Below are 23,653 nucleotides of genomic sequence, written 5' to 3' on the forward strand. Positions count from 1 at the left end.
CTATATTTCCAAGACTTCCTTATAGGTAGGATACAACCATAACAATAAATCCTGGGACAGGAATGTGACAGCAAGCAATGCCTCATTTCCAGTATGAGGTATGAAGAGCTAGTGGGCCTCCTCCATCTTCCTCTGCTTTGCAAAGGTAACTCAAGGAGTCAGAGATGAGCAAAGCATGAATCCTTCAGGAACTGCTTGTAGGATATTTGGTGCAAAGAGTCACCAGACCTACAGCAACTCTATGTGAAAAAGAAATAAACTGCCTTACTGTTAAGCCATGAAAAATGCTAGAATTTGTTACCACAGCAGGGCAAAATACCATCTTAAGTGATTATATTATATTGACCTAAAAATCTCCTGCTAATAAAGCCTATTATGTTTTCAGGCAGCTGTTTTATTTTTTCCTTCTTTAGAAAGTTCTTCATTTCATTGATTTAATATCCACCACCAGGTAAGTTAATGCATCCATCTTAGCTCTCTGGTAAAATCAAAATACATCATAATAAGGGAAAAAACTACAACATTCATGCAACTATTCCTACAATGTCTTTGCTTTTAAAATCTAAGTTGATCAGAGTACTTGGGGGTAGAAATACCAGTCTTTTCAAGTACTTTTTCTTTTTTTTTTTTTTTTACCCACTAAGTGGGTAATTTATAACTTTATAAACGAAATTACACGTTTAAGACGTTCTTAAACCATTAGTTTCAGACTCTATTGCCAGATCTTTTTTTTTTTTCTTTTTCACAGAACTTTTAAAAATGTACAGGATAAGTCTCCTTTAACTGTTCCAACACCTAACATTATTCATATGCTATTCCATGTTCCATTTTTACATGCATACTTTTTCTTCCTTCCTGAGAATTTACCATACTGAGTATATTATGTACATGTATCTCCCAAAACAAGATGTTCAAATTTTTAAATAAAGTATAATTGTTATTTATTGAATGGTTAAAAAAACAAATAATAAAGATTAAAGAAAAAAACAAAACAAAACAAAAAAAGCCAGGAGAAACATACTTGCCATCTTTTCCTAAGATCGCAAACCAAGTCGTGAAAATAAAAATAAAAATAATAAAGATTAGGTGATTATTAAGTACTAGGCATTACAATAAGTAGTTTTACATGTATTATTTATTTATAACAGAAACATTAAACTCCCTTTATGGATGAGAAGCTAAGTCACCAGTTAAATGACTTGCTAAATATACTCCATTGCTGATAAGTAGCAGAACAAAAAGAATCCCCAACCTAGATCTTACTCTCAAACCCATGCTTTGAAAATTTGCATTGTACTACCTATCAGTTGAAGTCATGGTTTTCAGTTTGTTTTTATTTTTCTGTTTGCTTGCTTTCTTTGAGACAAATCCAAACTCCTGGGCTCCCGGGTCTGGAATGCCTTAATATTACAACAGTTCCAACTCGATATTACAAGAGTTCCATACTTCCCCAGTCCCGGGAGCCCCCGTCCTGGATCAGGAGCTAATGGCATCATTGCCTTGGCTGGAATCAAATCACCTTAGGGAACCAGGCCAAGGACTTCCCTAGTGTCCTGGGATTGAGGACAGACATGTCCCCAAGGTCTCTAATCTACTGAGCCTGAACACCACTACCCAGCAAAAGTAAAAAAATCAGACAGAAAAAAGAGAAGCTGATAGGTATCTGCTACACTATTTGCAGCGGTCCACTCGAGAGTGCCTCACGTGCCAGCATCCCTCTTTCTGGATGGGGAAGTAACATGGTGACTACTTAGCTCAGTCATGTCTATGGCCCGACTTTCAGAAAGCACAGCCAGGGGACAGGTGCAGGGACAGCGCTCGTTCCATAAAGACAAGGTGTGCTTTGGTTGCTTGTTTTTCTTGGTGAGGGGCTGGGGAGAGAGATCAAGGCTGTTAACCATAGTTCACAGGAACTAAGGCCTGGATCCCCAGTATGAACACCCTAAGAAAGCTGCTTGCAGTCTGACTCTCATTAACTACTAACAAGTTTCAATGGCTGGATTTCCCGGAATTAGACACAATGGAGTCATTTGCTGGCCGTCAACGACCAAGTGAGAACCAGTTTTAGCCCACCATGTACTCAGGGTAGCAAGCCTAGAAGACCAAAGATGTAAAGAAAGGAACAAGAATTCTCTGTATTTAAGGTCTGGCTACATGTTCTGCCTACCTGGTATTTGATCCAATACTTTACACTCAGGATTTCCACGCAATGTGTGGTTTCCCATATGCTCATGTTACTCTATGTTGTTTTTCCTCCTGGTGATGCCTCCTCTGTCTGAAATGCCCATCCATTTCTAACCTATCAGCTTTCTAAGAACCATCTCCTAGTGAGGCACTGACTTTCTGTGAAATCTTCTGGCACCTTGCTCCCAGCAGTGTTTCCTATGTCTTCTCATCACACCGCATCACAGTCATCTTAGCCCACAGGATGGGAGTTGCTCTTTATTGTATTTCCAGGGCCTCGCTAGCAGCTGGCACCAAGAAGGCTCAATACCTGAGTCAGGAATGAAAGAAAGAAGGCACAAATGAGGAAAGTGGCTTTTATCTTGCATTCTTTCTGGAAGACAGAGAATATTCCTGCTGTGTTATGAAGACTGTGAGCACTCAGAGGATGACATCTCATAACAAAGAGGTCATCCCCATATTTTTCTCCTTTAGTAGGGATAATTCTGAAGTATCAGGATATGGTCTGGCACACTTAGCACAATGGATCCTACTGTGGAAAATTGGCAGTCCCATCTGGAGCCATTCATAATCTTAGGAGCAACAAGCAAGAGGAGTTAGAAGCTAAGAAATCTCACTTCTGAATGTTCCAGATGAAAATGCAGACAAGTCTACAGCTAAGAGAATTTTAGCAGCTTACTTTTCACTTGGATGAAATTTCCCAGTGCTATTCTGGGAAATCCTGAGCTTCAGAGGCTAATTCTATTTTATTAACTCTCAAAGAGGTTCTCAGCTTTAGAACCTTTACCTGTTACAAGTCTCTAACCCTCTCCCAATACATATCAAGGAGTGTAAACCCTACTACTAGAGTTAATAGATGGTACAGGGGTCAACACGAATGGAAAACCCACATCTCCCCCCTTGTCTTCTTCCTTTTTCTTATGAATGCCCTTGGGAAATGATGCACCAGTATGTCCAATCAAAGCAGAATTTCTGAAGCAAAATTTGAATTCTAATAGACTATATAATGGAAGTTTTAATCAATTCAAGAGAAGCTTCATCCAAAGAAATATGGAAAATGAATCAACAGACAATATAATTATGCAAAATAATATCACTGACAGTCTCAGCTCAAGCATTCACAAAGGCTTTCTCCTTCCTCTAAATGAATTTCTGATTGAAAAGATGAGATATCATCAATCAGTTGCTTATCCAAAGGCTACATATATATGAAAAAGTGATTAGTAAACTTTTATTCGTCACTTAAACTTTTAAACTGTTACCTCATACCTGAGGAATTAAAATAACAAATGATTTCTCCAAAGATAACTTTTGTTTATTATTTAAGAGTTTAGAGAAGCAGAGGTACATTTTAATTTTTTTGATATTACTGAAGGTATGTTATAAAATTTAGAAACATTATCATATCATATGATCTCTATTCAAAATGTTACCTTAAGGCAATCAATTCAATAACACTTCAGTTATTAAATATTTTTATAAATTGAAATTATCAAAATATCAACAGGATGATATAGAAAACAGACTGAGAAAAGCCAGCTGATGTCATAGAGGTAGAAACAGTGATATCACACAGATGATTAAATATAATAAAAACTCACATAGATAACGATCATTGTTGTGAAGCATAGGTTTCTAACTAATTAAACCATATTTTAATTAACATGCATACATATTATTTTAGTTAAGAATTCCCAGTGGAATCCTGAGGGGAAAATAGGTCAACAGCATTCCATTATTAAGCACATATATATTTATCCCAGTTTCTTTTTTTTTTTCTTCCTCTCCTGCTGCTGCTGCTAAGTCACTTCAGTTGTGTCCAACTCTGTGTGACCCCATAGACGGCAGACCACCAGGCTTCCCCGTCTCTGGGATTCTCCAGGCAAGAATACTGGAGTGGATTGCCATTGCCTTCTCCAATGCATGAAAGTGAAAAGTGAAAGGGAAGTCGCTCAGTCGTGTCCGACTCTTCGTGACCCCATGGACTGCAGCCTACCAGGCTCCTCCATTCATGGGATTTTCCAGGCAAGAGTACTGGAGTGGGGTGCCATCGCCTTCTCCATTTTCCTCTCCTACACAGGAGCAAATAATCATCTTGACTTAGTCTGTCTTCATTGAGGATGTATAATTCTTTCTTTAATATTTTGTTAAAGTTAAATGATTATTTGTGGACTTTAATGTTATGACTTAAATCCTTACTTGTTCCTTGTTTTTTATATAAATGGGTATGAACTTGCCTCTGTACCTCCTGAACACACAGGAAGCCTGAGTGGGGTTATTAGAAAGCTGATATTCACAGATCTGTGACTCAGATCTGACCACTGAAATGTTACTGGAATTGAAGCCTGTCATTTTATGACTGAGTGGGTGAAGAGCCAGGGTGTCCTCCCACACATTCTTTCCCTCTTCCTTGCAGCTGGAGGTGAGAGATCTAAGACAGCAGAGCCACAGAAGAGAAGGAATAACCCCCCATATCACACCAAAAGGGAGCTGCCCAGAAGACTGAGGGGGGACTTCCCTGGTGATCCAGTGGCTGAGATTCAGCACCACCAATGCATGGAGACTGGGTTCAATCCCTGGTCAGAGAACTAGATCCCATATATTGCAACTAAAAGATAGTGTGTGCCAGCAGCTAAAGGATCCTGCGTTCCAAAACAAAACTGCAGGTGCTACGACTAAGACCCAGTGCAGCCAAATGAATCAATCAATCAATCTTTTAAAAAACTGATGTGAGTAAGGTGGGGGGAAGGTTTTACTAAGTTTACCCATAGAATTGGTAGTTTATTTGTTACAGCTGCTAATGAGAGCTACCCTGACGAACAGAACTGCCATCTTTTAGAAGTAGATGTTATCTGCATATTCTAGGAGGTCTGATTGTGTTTCAGAAAATATAATGCCAAATCTTTCTTAGTTTCTTTATCTCTATTGATTCCATTAACTTTTTTTTTTTTTGAAATTTTGGCACTAGATTTTTTTTTTTTACATCATTCTAATTTTATTTTATTTTTAAACTTTACATAATTGTATTAGTTTTGCCAAATATCAAAATGAATCCACCACAGGTATACATGTGCTCCCCATCCTGAACCCTCCTCCCTCCCCATACCATCCCTCTGGGTCGTCCCAGTGCACTAGCCCCAAGCATCCAGTATTGTGTATCGAACCTGGACTGGCATCTCGTTTCTTACATGATATTTTACATGTTTCAATGTCGTTCTCCCAAATCTTCCCACCTTCTCCCTCTCCCACAGAGTCCATAAGACTGTTCTATACATCAGTGTCTCTTGCTGTCTCGTACACCGGGTTATTGATTCCATTAACTTTTTATCTGAAAAACTGAAATGATAGTGATTTGAATGCGGCATTTACAACAGGCAAGATAGAGACCTTTTAACAAATATAATTAAAAGGGAAACAAAGCAAAACCAAAAATTGAACATTCTACATCAGTTTGTAGAACAGCCCTTGAGTCTGCTAGCCAGCTAGCTATACCCTTCATTCTCTCCCCTGTGAGGTCTGCAGGAAAATTCCCTATGTCTCATTAACAAGACTGTATTCATGTATGTCTCTAAAATTAGGAAAATAGAAATGATGTCAAGGATGAAGACATTGATCACAATGACTGACTATGCCAATTTACTGAGTGTTCACTTACTGTGTATTAAGCATTCCACACATACTTTATCATTTTATTATTTTAGATGTCCTAAATGAAACACAGTATCCTCATTATAAAGATGTAGAAACTGAAGCTTAAAGAAATAAAGCTAATAAATGTAGGAAGGTCAGTCAACTCTAAACTTGTGCTCTTAGCTATCACCTTAAGAGAAAACAATTAGATAATCTAAGTCAGTCAGTCTCATCAAGCAAACTCATGCTTAATGTAATTCTGTGCTCTACTCTAATTGCCCTCATACTAAAATCCAAACAGCATATATCATGATTTAAAGATCTTTCATGAGTTGACCCAGTCTATACTCCTATAGCATTTCCTCGCAGTTTCTCTAAACATAACAGTTGAGACTATTTTACACGTGAGACTGTCTGAGAGACAGAGTAGAATGGGGTTTGGGACCGACTATCTGTAAAAATTGAGAAATTTGGTAAGAATATAGTATAAGGCTTGAAATTCAAGTGCTGGTATGCATACTAATGCTGGCCTTCTACCAAGTACAACTGCTGTGAGGAAATTAAGAAAGCATAATTCCCTCTGGGTAATTTTGTCTACTTGGTTTTGTCTACCTTTTGTTTCATGCAGAGCCCTACTTTGTATAGTCCTTAATTATGTATCAGATCGTGGTCATCCATGATTTCCAAGTTATAGATGTCCGTTTGTCTTTGATTTAGTCTACTGATTAAAAAGAAAAATGTCATTAGCACTATTTACCACAGCTAGGACATGGAAGTTACTTAAATGTCCATCAGCAGAGGAATGGATAAAGAAGATTTGGTACATATATACAATGGAATATTACTCAGCCATAAAAAGTAACAAAATTGGGTCATTTGTAGACACATGGATAGACCTAGAGATTACCATACACAGTGAAGTCAGAAAAAAGAAAACAAATATTGCATATTAATGCATATATGGGGTAATATAATAGTAAAATGGTATAGATGATCTTGTTTGCAAAACAGAAATAGGAACGCAAATGCAGAGAAGAAGCAAATGGATATCAAAGGGAAGGTGGTTGGGAGGAATTGGGAGATTGGGATTGATACATATACATCATTGATACTATGTATACAATAGATAACTAATGAGAACATACTATATGGCACAGTTCAGTTCACTTCAGTTGCTCAGTCATGTTCGACTCTTTGCGACCCCATGAATCACAGCATGCCAGGCCTCCCTGTTCATCACCAACTCCAGGAGTTCACCCAAACTCTTGTCCATCGAGTCAGTGATGCAATCCAGCCATCTCATCCTCTGTCGTCCCCTTCTCCTCCTACCCCAATCCTTCTCAGCATCAGGGTCTTTTCCAATGAGTCAACTCTTCACAAGAGGTGGCCAAAGTACTGGAGTTTCAGCTTTAGCATCAGTCCTCCCAAAGAACATCCAGACTGATTTCCTTCAGAATGGACTGGCTGGATCTCCTTGCAGTCCAAGGGACTCTCAAGAGTCTTCTCCAACACCACAGTTCAAAAGCATCAATTCTTCAGCGCTCAGCCTTCTTCAGAGTCCAACTTTCACATCCATACATAACCACTGGAATAACCATAGCCTTGACTAGACGGACCTTTGAGGGCAAAGTAATGTCTCTGCTTTTCAATATGCTGTCTAAGTTGGTCATAACTTTCCTTCCAAGGAGTGAGCATCTTTTAATTTCATGGCTGCAATCACCATTTGCAATGATTTTGGAGCCCCAAAAAATAAAGTCAGCCACTGTTTCCCCAGCCACTGTTCCCACTATTTCCCATGAAGTGATGGGACCAGATGCCATGATCTTAGTTTTCTGAAAGTTGAGCTTTAAGCCAACTTTTTCACTCTCCACTTTCACTTTTATCAAGAGGCTTTTTAGTTCCTCTTCACTTTCTGCGATAAGGGTGGTGTCATCTGCATATCTGAGGTTATTGATATTTCTCTCAGCAATCCTGATTCCAGCTGTGCTTCTTCCAGCCCAGAGTTTCTCATGATGTTCTTTGCATATAAGTTAAATAAGCAGGGTGACAATATACAGCCTTGACGTACTCCTTTTCCTATTTGGAACCAGTCCATTCTGACCTGCATATAGGTTTCTCAAGAGGCAGGTCAGGTGGTCTGGTAGTCCCATCTCTTTCAGAATTTTCCAGAATTTACTGTGATCCACACAGTCAAAGGCTTTGGCATAGTCAATAAAGCAGAAATAGATGTTTTTATGGAACTCTCTTGCTTTTTCCGTGATCCAGAGGATGTTGGTAATTTGGTCTCTGGTTCCTCTGCCTTTTCTAAACTCGGCTTGAACATATGGAAGTTCATGGTTCACGAATTGCTGAAGCCTGGCTTGGAGAATTCTGAGCATTACTTTACTAGCATGTGAGATGAGTGCAATTGTGCAGTAGTTTGAGCATTCTTTGACATTGCCTTTCTTTAGGATTGGAATGAAAACTGACCTTTTCCAGTCCTGTGGCCACTGTTGAGTTTTCCAAATTTGCTGGTATATTGAGTGCAGCACTTTCACAGCATCATCTTTCAGGATTTGGAATAGCTTAACCGGAATTCCATCACCTCCACTAGGTTTGTTCGTAGTGATGCTTTCTAAGGCCCACTTGACTTCACATTCCAGGATGTCTGGCTATAGGTCAGTGATCACACCATCATGATTATCTGGGTTGTGAAGATCTTTTTTGTACAGTTCTTCTGTGTATTCTTGCCACCTCTTCTTAATATCTTCTGCTTCTGTTAGGTCCATACCATTTCTGTTCTTTATTGAGCCCATCTTTGCATGAAATGTTCCCTTGGTATCTCTAATTTTCTTGAAGAGATCTCTAGTCTTTCCCATTCTGTTGTTGGCCTCTATTTCTTTGCATTGATCACTGAGGAAGGCTTTCTTATCTCTCCTTGCTATTCTTTGGAACTCTGCATTCAGATGCTTACATCTTTCCTTTTCTCCTTTGCTTTTCACTTCTCTTCTTTTCACAGCTATTTGTAAGGCCTCCCCAGACAGCCATTTTGCTTTTTTGCATTTCTTTTCCAGGTCTTGATCCCTGTCTCCTGTACAATGTCACAAACCTCCATACATAGTTCATCAGGCACTTGTCCATAGTTAATCAGGCACTCTATCTCTCAGATCTAGTCCCTTAAATATATTTCTCACTTCCACTGTATAATCATAAGGTCATATCTGAATGGTCTACTGGTTTTCCCTACTTTCTTCAATTTAAGTCTGAATTTGCCAATAAGGAGTTCATGATCTGAGCCACACTCAGCTCCCGGTCTTGTTTTTGCTGACTGTATAGAACTTCTCTATCTTTGGCTGCAAAGAATATAATCAAACTGATTTCAGTGTTGATCATCTGGTGATGTCCATGTGTAGAGTCTTCTCTTGTGTTGTTGGAAGAGGGTGTTTGCTATGACCTGTGCGTTCTCTTGGCAAAACTCTATTAGCCTTTTCCCTGCTTCATTCCGTATTCCAAGGCCAAATTTGCCTGTTACTCCAGGTGTTTCTTGATTTCCTACTTTTGCATTCCAGTCCCCTATAATGAAAAGGACATCTTTTTTGGGTATGGCACAAGGAACTCTATTTAACGCACTGTGGTAACCTGAATGGGAAAGAAATCCAAAAGGGAAGAGAGACGTAGCTGATGTAGCTGACTCATTTTGCTGTACAATGGAAACTAACATAACATTGTAAAGCAACTGTACTCTAATAAAAAATATTTTTTATAAAATAAAATATGGGGTTTTCCTCATGGTCAGTGGTTAAGAATCCACCTTGCAATGCACGGGACATTGGTTCAATCCCTGGTCTGAGAAGATCGCACGTTCCATGAGGCAACCAAGGCCCTGTGCCACCACTACTGAGCCTGCACCCTAGAGTCTTGTTGCTCTGCAACAAGAGAAGGTACTGAGATGAGAAGCCCATGCACTGCAGTGAAGCATAGCTCCCACTCTTCACAACCAGAGAAAGCCAGCATGCAACAGCAAAGACCCAGCACAATAATAAATAAATAAATATGCAAATAAATACATTTTAAAATGAGAGAGAACATGAATATAGCAATACATTTGAAAGTATAGAAGACAAGGATGACATACTAGCATTTTAAAGCATGAGAATTATCAAAGGAAAAGCAGATAAATTCAATGGATTAGTTAATATAGATGATATTGGCAAAGTGATTAAAGATTCCACTCCCTTCTCTCCCAAAAGGCACTATTGCAAGATAAATTTTTTTGTTCCAAAATCAGTGCAATTCAAATGTATTCTTTTTAATGGCTGAGTAATATTCCATTGTGTATATGTACCATATCTTTTTTATCCATTCATCTGCTGATGGACATCTAGGTTGCTTCCCTGTCCTGGCTATTATAAACAGTGCTGCGATGAACATTGGGGTACACGTGTCTCTTTCCCTTCTGGTTTCCTCAGTGTGTATGCCCAGCAGTATGAAATGAGTTGCCAGTCCAGGTTCGATGCATGATACTGGATGCTTGGGGCTGGTGCACTAGGACGACCCAGAGGGATGGTATGGGGAGGGAGGAGGGAGGAGAGTTCAGGATGGGGACCACATGTATACCCGTGGCGGATCCATTTTGATATTTGGCAAAACTAGTACAATATTGTAAAGTTTAAAAATAAAATAAAATTAAAAAAAAATCAATGCAGATGGTGACTATAGCCACAAAATTAAAAGACACTTGCTCTTTGGAAGAAAAACTATGACACATCTAGGCAGTGTATTAAAAATCAGAGATCTTACTTTGCTGATAAAGGTCAGTCTAGTCAAAGCTATGTTTTTTTCAGTAGTCATGCTTGAGTGTGAGAGTTGGACCATAAACAAGGTTGAACACTGAAGAAGTGATGCTTCTGAACTGTAGTGTTGGAGAAGATTCTTGAGAGTCCCTTGGATGAAAGGAGATCAAATCAGTCAATCCTGAAGGAAGTCAATCCTGAATATTCATTAGAAGGACTGATGCTGAAGCTCCAATACTTTGGCCACCTGATGCTAAGAGCCGACTCATTAGAAAAGACCCTAAAGCTGGGAAAGATTGAAGGCAGGAAGAGAAGAGGATGGTGGGGTATAAGATGGTTGGATGCTATCATTGACTCCATGGACATGAGTTTGAGCAAGCTCCAGGAGATGGTGAAGGACAGGAAAAGCTGGCATGCTGTAGTCCCCGGGGTTGCAAAGAGTTGGACAAGACAAGTGACTGAACCACCACCACCACCTAATGCAAAGGGGACCACCTCTGGGAATCCTTCGCAGGCAGAGTAAGGACCTCCCTCCCTTGGGCTCACACATGTTCTAAACCTCTCTTTCAGTGCCTCTCACACCGTAATGTGGCAGTTGCTCTGTCTCTTCTCACCAGCTAGAAACCTCGAGGACTCTAGAGTCAGATCTTCTTCATCCAAAGCCAACTCTGCCAGGTACCAGTCTTTAGACTTTCAGAAGCTAATGAAAGTCTTACTGAATTTTAGTCCCCTTATATGTAAAATGTTGTTGTTGCTGTTTAGTAGCTCAGTCATGTTCAACACTTTGTGACCCCATGGACTGTAGCCTGCCAGGCTCCTCTGTCCTGGGGATGTTCCAGGCAAGAATATTGGAGTGTGTTGCCATTTCCTTCTCCAGGGCATCTTCCCAACTTAGGGATCAAACCCAAGTCTCCTGCATTGACAGACAGATTCTTCACCAGTGAGACACAGGGGGAAGCCCCATGTAAAATGTGGTGTTCATCCAAGACAGGGCTTAGGAATAAGCCTTACACAGAGTAAATTCGATACCAGGGTTGCTGTTATTACTATCTCTATCCTCAAAGCCCAACTCAATGCCTTGCTGGTGATCAATGACAATATGCCGAATGAAACTCACAATAGCAAAGGTAACATTTTCACCAGAGAAAAGAGAACGGGCAAAGCCAGGCCACACACAGCTAAAGCCATCAACCGCATATATCACAACAGGGTTGGCACCTGTGCAGCCGACATATTCCCCATCACAATTATAACTGTGCATTACCTTGGTGTCTATAAAAAATGAAATAGCTCTTAACTGGCTTTCTGAAGAGCACTATAATATTTGATTCCCACCTTGACTTTATTGTTGGAGGCAACCAGCATACCAGAATGATGTGAGTAGTTGCATTGGACCATACAACCAAAAGTATCTTTATTATGTCTAAAACTCTATTTACAGCCCTGAGATATAACACAATATTATAAGAGAGGCCGATATACAAGGAAATGCAGGAGACTGTAGAATGTTTTAAAAATTAAGATTGGGAAAAGGTAAGGTAGCTTTCAACATATACTGTGAAGCAATAGCCTAAGAGATAGGAAAAGTCCACAAAAGATCCACAAAAGTCAGATGTAACTCAAGACTAGAGAGTTTTTTAAATAGGAGAAAGCCATCAAATGTGTCCAATGAAGCTTCAAGGTTAGAAGATGAAGACAAATACAGGGCAATTGAATTTAGTGACCTTGACAAGAGCAGCTTTATGCAGCGGTTTGGATGAAATCCCAATTGCAAAGGTTGAAGAATGAGGAGAGGAGATTAGTGACAGAATATATAAATGATTTTTTCAAGTACTGGAGTAGGAAAAACAACAGCCAGAAGAAATGGGGTGGAAGCTGGAGATATATGAGAAGCAAATGAGTTTCCTTACCTTCTTTTTTTTTTAAGAATGAGAAATTCTAAATTATGTTTATAAAATGTTATCAATGACTGTTTAAGAAAGTGCTATTTATGTTTCAGCTAAAAAAGAGAGGTCAATTGTGTGACTGAATTCCTGAGAAAGTATGCAGGAAAAATTTGGAGTCGGAAGGGTTTGGCCACTGGTAAGAGGCAGGACAATGAATTCATTTTAACAGAAGAGCAAAAAAAGAGAAAACATGTTGAAGAAGTGTATTTTTAGGTTTTTCTTGGGAGAATAGGGGAGTTTTTCATTTGAAGTCTTCTATTTTCTCAATGAATTATAAAGCAAGCTTGAGAGTTAAAGTTTGAAAGCCTAGAATAAACTTATTAACCAAGTGTGGTAAGACTATTAGACAAGGTTGGATCATTTTGTATAAATTAAGCTAATCTGACTTTTTTTTTTTTTTTTCCCCTCAGCAATACTCTGCCCCCTCGGGTGTGGAAAAGTTATACTGGACAGTTGGATTCAACCCTAATGGAAAACTTACCATTATAGAACTAAAAAGGAACAAGCAATTTGTCTTTGAAAATATATGATTATAATGATAGATCTTAGGATATAACTCAGAGAAGGCAATGGCACCCACTCCAGTACTCTTGCCTGGAAAATCCCATGAACAGAGGAGCCTGGTAGGCTGCAGTCCATGGGGTCACTAGAGTCGGACACGACTGAGCGACTTCACTTTCACTTTTCACTTTCATGCATTGGAGAAGGAAATGGCAACCCACTCCAGTGTTCTTGCCTGGAGAATCCCAGGGATGGGGGAGCCTGGTGGGCTGCCATCTATGGGGTCGCACAGAGTTGGACATGACTGAAGCGACTTAGCAGCAGCAGCAGGATATAACTAAGATAAACAAAAAGATTAAAAATGGGAAGAGGGATCTTGGTTCTAGTGAGAAATAGCTGTAGCAACAGTTCGGCGATCTCATCAAACCTAAAGATGGACTAGCCTGATCTCAGTCAGCTTATCAAATAACAAACATCTGGAGTTAAAACATTTGAATTTTTTAAGCGAGAGGACCAATACAGTGAGGAGAAAAGGAAGGAAGAACACTTCGAAGGACAGACCATTGCTGGGTGGCAGATATAATGCAACAGCATGCAGCATGAGGATAGTCTATGTGAGAAATAATTAAATTATTATAGATGCCATCTTCATACTTGTCTTTTCACATAAAAATACATATTCATTTCCTAGCATGTCAATGAATACTGGTATCTAGCATTGCTTCTTAATGGCTTCATAATACCCAACCTCTATTAAACCTCTACTGGTGGTTTTTATTCTGACTCCACAATGATAAATTACAGCTAGAATTGTAAGGACCTTTCTTATACATTCATACTGGAAGACAATCTCATGCAGTATTTCTGGGCACGTCCGAGTTCCCTCAGGGATCCTCAGAACATTCGTTTGTATGGCCATGAGAGCCTCTGAAGGAAGGGAACATAAATAAAATGTCACAGGTTTCAGGAGAGACCATCTGCTCCAAGGACGACCTGGGAACAGACCCCTTGCACTTTTGTAGTTTAAGATTCCATCCCAGTTTTATGCCATGAGGTCATTATGGATGCTTTAGCATAACTAGTTTGATTTCTAGAGGGTAATTTTCATTCCCTAAATAACTGCACTTAAAACCTACTGTGGAATCAAGATGCTCATTTACTTCTCAATTTTAATTCACCTTCATTTGAACACTTACTTCCACACTTTAGGCAGTACGACATTTGATGCATTGGTTAGGTGTAAACCCACACTTCCAATGCCCTGTGAAAAAAAATGTGCTAACATTAAACAGCTGATCCCAGATCCTGAGGATTTTGAAATGCAGCCTATGTTGCTTTTGGAAGCAATTAAGTCTGTAGATTTGCATTAAATTGAAATATCATAACTGTCTTGTGAGCCGTGGCTTTTTTTAGAGGCCTAATTATATCTTGTAGATAAAGAGAAAATATCTAGGCAGGTGTACATACACTTAAATATCATGAGGTGAGGGGATGGAGATGTGCCTTATCTCAATGTTAGTACTAGGTGATTGCGAAACTTTTATTACTTCAGATAACTAATAAGAAACTTTATTTTTAGCAAGGACCCCACCATCCCACTCAGACTTCTATGAGTCATTTTCCGAGGTACATATGAATAGCTCACAGGATTACAGCTCAGAGAATGATGGAGGTATTCCTAGCTCCAGTTCCCAGTGTATATAATAAGATTCCGTGAATTGTTTCACATTTGGCTATCTAGGCAGTTCTATTCAGAACATTCAAGATTGTATATTTTTCCTTCTGACCTCACCAAAAATACTTCCAAAAATGGTGGCAACATTACATCTTAAATAACAGGTATAACTTGCAGAATTCAACACTTAAAATTTCTCTCCAGCAAACACCTCTGTTTATTAAAGAAGACTGTGACTTCGGGGTACACAATGAGTACATATGTACTGTGAGTTAAAGGAGGGATGGAGAGGCCTCTGTATAATGAGAGAAGGATGTGTAGATATATATGTGTTTTATATGTGTGTGCATGCATACATATACATACGTACACACCCATTTTATTATAAACAAAAGTGTTGGTAATAGCAGGGGTCTCACAAATTATCCTTTTTTTTTTTTTTTTGGTAGGCAAGGAAACTGATGAAATTTTGTAGAAACTACAATAATTAAGTCTACTATCCTCAAAGGGAAAAATAAGCATTGAGATAATATGACAGCAGGTGGATGCTAATCTGCCCATAATTCCATTTGTCTCTATTTTACAAAGAGTCTTGACTTGGCCTTTAGAATTGTAATATTCCTAAAGTAGTGTTGTTGTTGTAAAACTGACCTCTCTGCTCTTCCTAAAATGAATTATCAAACAGATTCGCCACCTGAAATGGGCTCTGTCATGCTCAGATATAAGGATGGCGGTCCACAGCTTCCATTTCCGCACAATGACCACAGCTTGGGAAGGACAGAACTGCCTCAAAAGCACCAGGCCCACGGCTAGAGTTTGTGCTCTGTCCCTAATGAAACACACAGACAATTTAGATTTTGCCACTTAACTTTTCTTACTATCAATTTTGGTAAAATGAGAATAAAGTTAGATTTGCTAATTCACATAAATGATTTGCTAAATGAGACAATGTCTAAGATCGTAATTGGCAAACTTCTACCATAATGGATGTAGCAAAATGCTTAAAGAACAAGGTAACCTTGATTTTTATGGTAGCTTTATTGCTGCTAGTTGAGGAAACTTGGGCAACTTACTTAAACTATTTATGCCTCAGCTTTCTCATCTGTGAAGACATACTTCGTAGGACTTTTGAGAGTATTATGTTGGACAACACATATAAAGTGTTATACTGAAAACAGGCAATAGTTTATCTTTCACAACGTTTATAATTGCAATGGATTAAAACCCATCAAGTATATTTAAATTCATGAGTTCACAGTGTTATTTTTTTAATAGCCATCTTTAAAGGAGTATAGGAAAATTTTTATCTTGAAAACTGGTAAGTAAAGAGAAATTACTAAGTTTTATCCTGTCTTTTCTCTATAAAGTCTATCACTGGGTAACCAAATAGAAGAATTCAAAGTGCATCTTTATGAAGTTATATCAACTAAGATATAAATATAGAACTTGGATATTACCATTTTCAGCCTTCAATTATTTAATGGACATGGGCATTAAGCATCAATATTTGCTAACATCAAAGAAAGCACAAAACCAGTCCTTTTGTGCTTCTTGACAAAGCACAATTCCAACTACAGTCTCACTAGAGTGACAGAGGGTGAGTCTAGTTCTGAAACTACAATCATGCATTCCACAGTACGAGAAACTGTCCAGGTACAGTGGTCTTGGTCTCTCAGCAAATAAACGTTACTAACATTTTTAAAGGAGAAGGGTAAAATAACCTGGATATTGAGGTTTTTTTTTTCAATGTATAACCAATTAGAAGAAAAAAATAGCAGGCTTAACTAGGGATACACACTTGAATGATAAAACCAAAAGGGTACCAAGGAAGTGATTATAATAAGGTCAGCATAGTTTATTGGGGGAGAGTGGTGAGTATGTTTGGGATGAGGCGTATGGGAACAGGGTTTTTGGAGTGGCAGGCATGGTCACTTCTTAAAAGATATTTGCCTTGACCCAATGAAGTGACCAAAATTTTTGTTAGGCGGCTTCCTGTATCAGCTTAAAAAGTAAATTACAATATATTTAAATGAAAACAAACACAAAAACCTTGATACTTTTATCATCATCCAATGTGTAACCAAATCAGAGGAAAAAATTCACAAACAAAAATTTGTTTTCAGCAACTACTCTGAGTAGGGTAACAAACTCACTTCACATCAGCACAGTCAGTGTTATCTCCTTGAAATGTTACAGATTTATTTTTTCTGCCCTAACAGAGAATTACAGAAAGATTTTGCAACATACTACTTGTTCATGAATGTCACATTTTTTAAAAATGCAGAATGCATGCAACAAATTTGAGAAAGCAGATTTATTCCCCCGGAATCTTGTTTCCATTACTTAAAATGGTGTTTTAAATCCTTTCTCTCTAGTAAGCATTCACAAGGATCTACATTTCTCTCTCTATACTACTTCTGCAAATACTGTATTTTTAATCTCATGAGAATCATTGCCTCTGATTTAAGTAGTATGCAATGGTATATTCTGCCTTGTGTTAACCAAGAGAGATAATATATCATGGGATATTTAATGAATCTTTAAAGACAACAGCCTTTGGGGTTTTTCAATAGTAACAAAAACAATGTTTCAGAAATGCAAGATACTTGTATTTTTGAGGTACATTCCAGACTTGGGTGGAAACAAAGACACAATGTTAATAAATCCTTGGTATGGAGGCACAATTTCCTCTGTATTTCTGCACCACTTGAGTGAAATGCTTGTAGCGAGGTCCTGGATTTTCTGAAATAGAATGTCAGAATTTTAGAATGTTAATCCTGCCAAGCATCTCCAAGATGTGCTGTTTCAGGTTTTATCTGATGGAAGTGATACTGCCATAGATATTACATGCATCTAGGAGAGTGAAAAAGTTGGTTTAATGCTCAATATTCAGAAAACTAAGATCATGGCATCCGGTCCCACCACTTCATGGGAAATAGATGGGGAAACAGTGTCAGACTTTATTTTGGGGGGCTCCAAAATCACTGCAGATGGTGATTGCAGCCATGAAATTAAAAGACGCTTACTCCTTGGAAGGAAAGTTATGACCAACCTAGATAGCATATTCAAAAGCAGAGACATTACTTGGCCAACAAAGGTATGTCTAGTCAAGGCTATGGTTTTTCCATTGGTCATGTATGGATGTGAGAGTTGGACTGTGAAGAAAGCTGAGCACTGAAGAATTGATCCTATTGAACTGTGGTGTTGGAGAAGACTCTTGAGAATCCCTTGGACTGCAAGGAGATCCAACCAGTCCATCCTAAAGGAGATCAGTTCTGGGTGTTCTTTGGAAGGACTGATGCTAAAGCTGAAACTCCAATACTTTGGCCACCTCATGTGAAGAGTTGACTCATTGGAAAAGACTCTGATGCTGGGAGGGATTGGGGGCAGGAGGAGAAGGGGACGACAGAGGATGAGATGGCTGGATGGCATCACTGACTTGATGGACTTGAGTTTGGGTGAACTCCGGGAGTTGGTGATGGACAGGGAGGCCTGGCGTGCTGCGATTCATGGGGTCGCAAAGAGTCGGACACGACTGAGCGACTGAACTCCTAATTGATGTTTCCAACTTTGGGTCTGTATTAATTCCACGTTTATTACATTTTGGTTTCAGTTAGTTTATGTGACAACCCAAGGAAGTAAGTATCATTAGAGGTGAGGGCCTGAAACACAAAGCGAACTCTGTGCTGTATTTTGGGGAGACATTAAGTTCAAGAGGGATTTAAAACCAGGGCAAACTCTTTCTTATAAGCCCATGTTTTTTCCATCTCCTTTTGTCACTGTCTTGTTTTCTGAGTAAAGCCACTGGGTACATAGGAAAGAAGTAGACCTAAGGAGGAAATGGAAATACCAAACAAACAGTCCCAGCCCTAACGTCCCCTGGAAAATTTCAGCTCAGATCATTTTTATTCTGGTTCCTCCTTTGGGAAATTGCTTTAGCTAAAGGAAGCCATGTTTTGGAGCTTCCGGCAACAAAATCCTTGTTTTCTTCCTGTCTGCTTCGTATCTCCCTTCTTTCCTGGATACTGTCTCTTCCAACCTATATTCTCTCAGCTTATTTCCCACTGAACTATCCACCCCCCCCCCAAAAAAAAAAGAGTGACCAAAAAATGCTGAATCATACTGCATATTTCCATCAACACTGAGTATTACATTGCACTGGAAAATGCCAAGTTTCCCCATTACCGGGACTCTGGCTTCCACCCCACCGACCATCCCTACCTCCCCTGATGTCATAAATGTACCTGAGCCAGAAAACTAATTGTCCAACACTGATGAGAAAGTGGGGGAGCATGTGGAATCCCCGTCTGGACTCTGAATAATTTTACAGAAATAGGGAATTTGTTTGTATAACTTCTCCAGGGACACGCTCAATTATTCTACATCAGCTTTGTAACAAATGGTGATAATGGCTATTTTAGAGTTTAATATAACAGAAGCCTGAGCAGAGGAACAGGTGCAAAGGGAATTAAAGTAAAAATCTTCCTCTTTAGAAAATCAATCTTGCCTACATTTCCTGTACAAGACTAAGTGTTGTGTCTGGCTGCCCACCCTCTCTATTCCCCATCTCCCTGTGTGAACCCAGAAGCACTTGAAACCGCTCAGTATCTCACCAGCTGTACACCGGAACCAGCTCTCACTTCATCTCTGCACGTATGGGCAAGAGTAATTTCAAGTAGCTGAGGATCCACGCTAAGACTCACTAATAAGTATCTTGCTGCTGATTTGCTCTTAAACTTTCTGTTCCCATGGATCTAATACAGAATAAAGCCATAAACACCTGTTACATGTTTACATACAATACATATTACATATATCACTTCATCTAATCTTCATATAAGTAGAGGGCTGTTATCAGACCATCTTACAAAGGATGCAGTTAAGAGGCTTACTCAGTCATACAAGGAGCAAATGTTAGATAACTGAGCCCAGCACTGTCCAACCAACACCAAAACCAACAGACAACAAGGAAAAAGCAAATGAATCAAAACAAAACACATTGTTCAGGCTCTTCTGGCACCAGAATACTGCTTACATGAGTCAAGGATGGCTCCCCTGGTGTGGCTAGAAACCTGTAATAACCCTGCAGTAATCTTTTTCATTTAGGCCTGTTAAGATGTCCCAAGATGGATATAATTATTTACTTATTTGCTCCCACAATAGAAAGTGAGAAATTGGTAGAATTTACTAGACAGATAAATTTAACCTTAAATATACTCTATCTGCCTAGTTTCTAAATTACAAACTTTGCAGTGCATGGTCTCATTATCATGTTCAAGAATCCCCTCAGTGATTAAAAAAAAAATAGCCTAGGTGGGCTACTGTCTCTGATCTCCAGGTCCCAGATTATTATCTGGTCTTCTTCCCTGTCCCATGCTGTTCATACCACAGGCCAATTACTCTTTCCATTTCTATTTCCAGTTGTTCTTTGTATTTAATAAAACACTCTTGGAGTCTGAATTGCTAACAATTCACTCAGCGCTACTCCATCAATTCCTTCAGCTTTAGCTCCTCTTGTTTCCATTTGTATACACCTAAGCAAAGCTGGGGACCACCAGGGGAGTCCCCAAGTAGTGACATTTTTGTGTAGTTTTTCTTTACAAATTTTATAACTGCATTGTATGTCATCTTCACCTCATACTTGCCTTTTCCAGCCAGATCTTGAATTATCAATAACTTAAACAAAGACACAAAAAACAATTAGTAGTACCATGATATGTCAAAAGATTTGCTTACTCTCAGTATTTTACTTTTATTGTAGTACCAGTCCTGTCGTTATCATTACTGTTTTGCTGTCTCCCATCTTTCTCTTCTTGCCCTCACTCTTTCCTCCTTTATTTCCAGTACTTGACTGTCAATAGTTTGGTGTGTGACCTGATTATTTATCCAATATTACAATCAAGGATCCATGAAATGTTGCAAGATCTGCAGTTTCACTTTATGATTGATTTCCCTTACATTTATATTGTATTGTATGATGTAACAGCTGGAAATCAACTAGAGATGACTTACAAAGACATAATGTATAGGTTGGGAAGGTTAAGTAGAGACAGATATTCAGTGAAGGCTGATTATGTAAGTATTAATACATTAGTGAATACTTTCATGTTATAAAGACTCACTTCCATATACATAGTCCTAATGTTAGTAAGGCAAATAGTTCAGCAGCCCATGTATATTAATAGAAACACAAACTTAGAGTATAAATACTATTCTGTCCCACTTTTTCACTCAGCACATGCCAGGCATGCTTCAATATAATACATGTAAAGCAGCCAAGGATCAGAGAGGCAAAGTAACAGACAAATTCATACAGCTTGTTGATGATAGAGCCAGGCAGAGGCATCCGGGTTCTTTGTCCAATATTTGTTTGTTTAAATTTGCTGATACTTACTACAGGGTTCAATTGTTAAAAATAAATGATCTTGGTATTCTTAAGTAAATTTCTTATCCCCCATCATTGTAATTCTTAATCAAGAACTGGTAGACAAAGATTTCATGCAGTTCAAATTGTATAAGCAATTCTGTAGTTAGAAAGCAATTGTGAGGGACGGAGGCTGGTCAGAACACAAGCTTTCAAAAGGAGCACTGAAACGTTTGATTCTACCTGCAAGGCAGTTGTTCAAAATCCATTACTGAGGAATGGGATTTAAAAGTTAATGTTACATTTTATACTCAAGGAAAAGCTCGTCCATTTTGTTGCTAGAAAGACAGTACCACAAAAAGAGTGCACAGACATTTTAGAAGTGTTTTTGGCAAAATTACTTCTAAAATTTGAAAGGGAGATTTACAACATCATTACTTATTATGATTACAACAATAATTTAAGAAATACTAAAGTGTGTATGCTGTCAGAGGCAAATAAAACATTACAAAATCTATACTGAAAGGAGACTTACAATTAAAAATCAAATCCCTTGCCTAACCTACTCCAAAGGAACCGAGTCGCCATGATCCCACAGGAAAAGCTCTTACATGACTCAATAGTTTTCACTTACAAGTCAAATTGTAGGTCATAGACATGCTTAGTCTTGTATTTTTATATTGAGCCCTAGAGATGTGTGCAGTGGGATAGATTTCAAGTGGAAGTTCAGTATTGAAGCTGCTATATTTCCTAGCCCATTATGTCTGCAATAACATCCCAAACTGCTCTAGGTACAGGGGAATCTAAAGGAAATGCTCCAACTGGAAGGTAGTATATGGAAAAGTAATTGTAAAGTCTCTGGTTTCGTCATATAGTTATCCAAATGTTGCCTTTCACTTCATATGCAAGCTTTAATATAAAAAGAAAAGTATTACTTAGGGATTTTAAATATCGACTGTGCCTGAGCTCAACTCCCCATAACTGAGACTTGGTTTTAGTTGCTTTGGGGCACACTTATATTGCTGGGGGCAGCTCTCTCAGCTAATCTAGGATGGAAATGACTGAGATGTCAAGTTTGAGCAAACTGATATCATTCCATATCTCTCATCCTCCTCCTGGGACTGGCTGCTCACCTGGCATTCTCTTCTTACAGCAAAAAGAAAGGATATGTCAGAGTAAGCAGTACCAGTAGACTATGGATGGCTCCATCTGTGAGGAAAGATGTCTTCCTTTGACTCCAATTATAAAAACAAGTTATGCCTGAATAAAAGCATGACTATGAAATGTTAATATAGAGTGTTTATAGATGTAAAACAATTGTTAATTCATCATCTATTTTTTAAACCACTTAATGCAACTCTGGACCAGGTGATTATACCCACTCTAGGGATAAGGAAATTGGGTCTCGGAGTGGCTTAAATAATCACAAGGGGGAAATATCTGATAAAATAAAGACAGGAACTGTCATTTTTTGAATGACCAATATAAGCCTCTTTCCACAGAAATGTGCTGACTCCTTAGGCAGTTTCTCAGCATTCTTTGCTTTCGTTATCTCATCTTTCGCACTAAAAAGAGGTTCCAGAGAATCTTACTCTTTGACTTAAAATCGAATGCACTGCTAGGTGAAGTTGCCATGATTTATCAGTAAGAAAACTAGACTGCAGGAGACACTGAATTCTGACCTCTGGCATGCAGAAGTTGAACAATTCAATGAACAAGTCATCCAAAGCCTCAGAGCCTCATCTTGCTAATCTGTAACATGTAGGTGTAAAATTGCCTCTGGGGGACACAGGAAGAAGGTGACCATCTATGAACCAGGAAGCAGGTCTCACCAGATACCTGACCTGATAGCATATATTTCCTTACTTTCCATCTCCAGAATTATAAGAAATAAATTTCTGTGGTTTATAAACCACCCACTTTGGAATATTCATTATAGCAGCCAGAACACACTAATATAGATGAAGATACATGCATTTTACAGATGAGTAACCAGAGGCTCCGAGAAGATTTTACATTGCCAACCAGTGTAGGGTTCTAAGCTATTTCCTAGGTCTTCTGATTTCAAGTTCAGAGTGCTTGCTTCCCCATGACAGCCATCTTTTTTGGGAGTCAGGGTATCTTTTTTGTTGTTGTTGTTGGTTATTTATTTTAAATATAGCTGTGTGAACATGACCTTCCCAAAGTCCTTAACTATCCTTTTCCACTGGCAACCATGAGTTTGTTTTCTAAATCTGTGAGTCTCCTTGTTTTTTGTAAGTAAGTTCATTTGTATCATTTCTTTTTAGATTCCACATATAAGGGATGTCATATGATATCTTTAATAATCTTTAACAACAAAAACTTTAATAATTCTTAAGTCTTTATAAATTCTCTAATCAGTGCATTGATAATTTAATCAAATAAATTTATAGTTAATTATCTAATAATTCTCATTCTAACTAAGGACCCCTGGATTCCAAACAGTGCCTTTGTAACCTTGATGCTCTCCTCTGAATAACCAGCAAATCAGGCTAGACCCTGATAAAAACTCTATGAATTTCATAACTCTGAGTTTCCAGATCACAAAGTTTATGCTCCA

General features: G+C 38.6%; 1 protein-coding gene across 8 annotated transcripts in view; it reads right to left on the reverse strand.

Moving 5' to 3' along the window:
• The window catches only part of NRG3 (neuregulin 3), a 1,239,421-nt gene that overhangs the window by 503,932 nt on the left and 711,836 nt on the right, over positions 1 to 23,653 (reverse strand). The window contains exon 3 of one of the 8 annotated variants that reach the window (XM_086382919.1): positions 16,539 to 17,450. The exons of the other annotated variants lie outside the window; for them this stretch is intronic. Within the exon in view, the coding sequence (XP_086239045.1) occupies positions 17,249 to 17,450 (202 nt within the window). The 3' untranslated portion in view covers positions 16,539 to 17,248. Of the gene's footprint in view, positions 1 to 16,538; positions 17,451 to 23,653 lie in introns of those variants that run through there. 8 annotated transcript variants of the gene reach the window in all.

This window comes from Bos grunniens, chromosome 28 (assembly GCF_055505025.1).
Source record: "Bos grunniens cultivar Pamir isolate PY7600 chromosome 28, Bosgru_T2T1.0, whole genome shotgun sequence".
Classification (NCBI taxonomy): domain Eukaryota; kingdom Metazoa; phylum Chordata; class Mammalia; order Artiodactyla; family Bovidae; genus Bos; species Bos grunniens.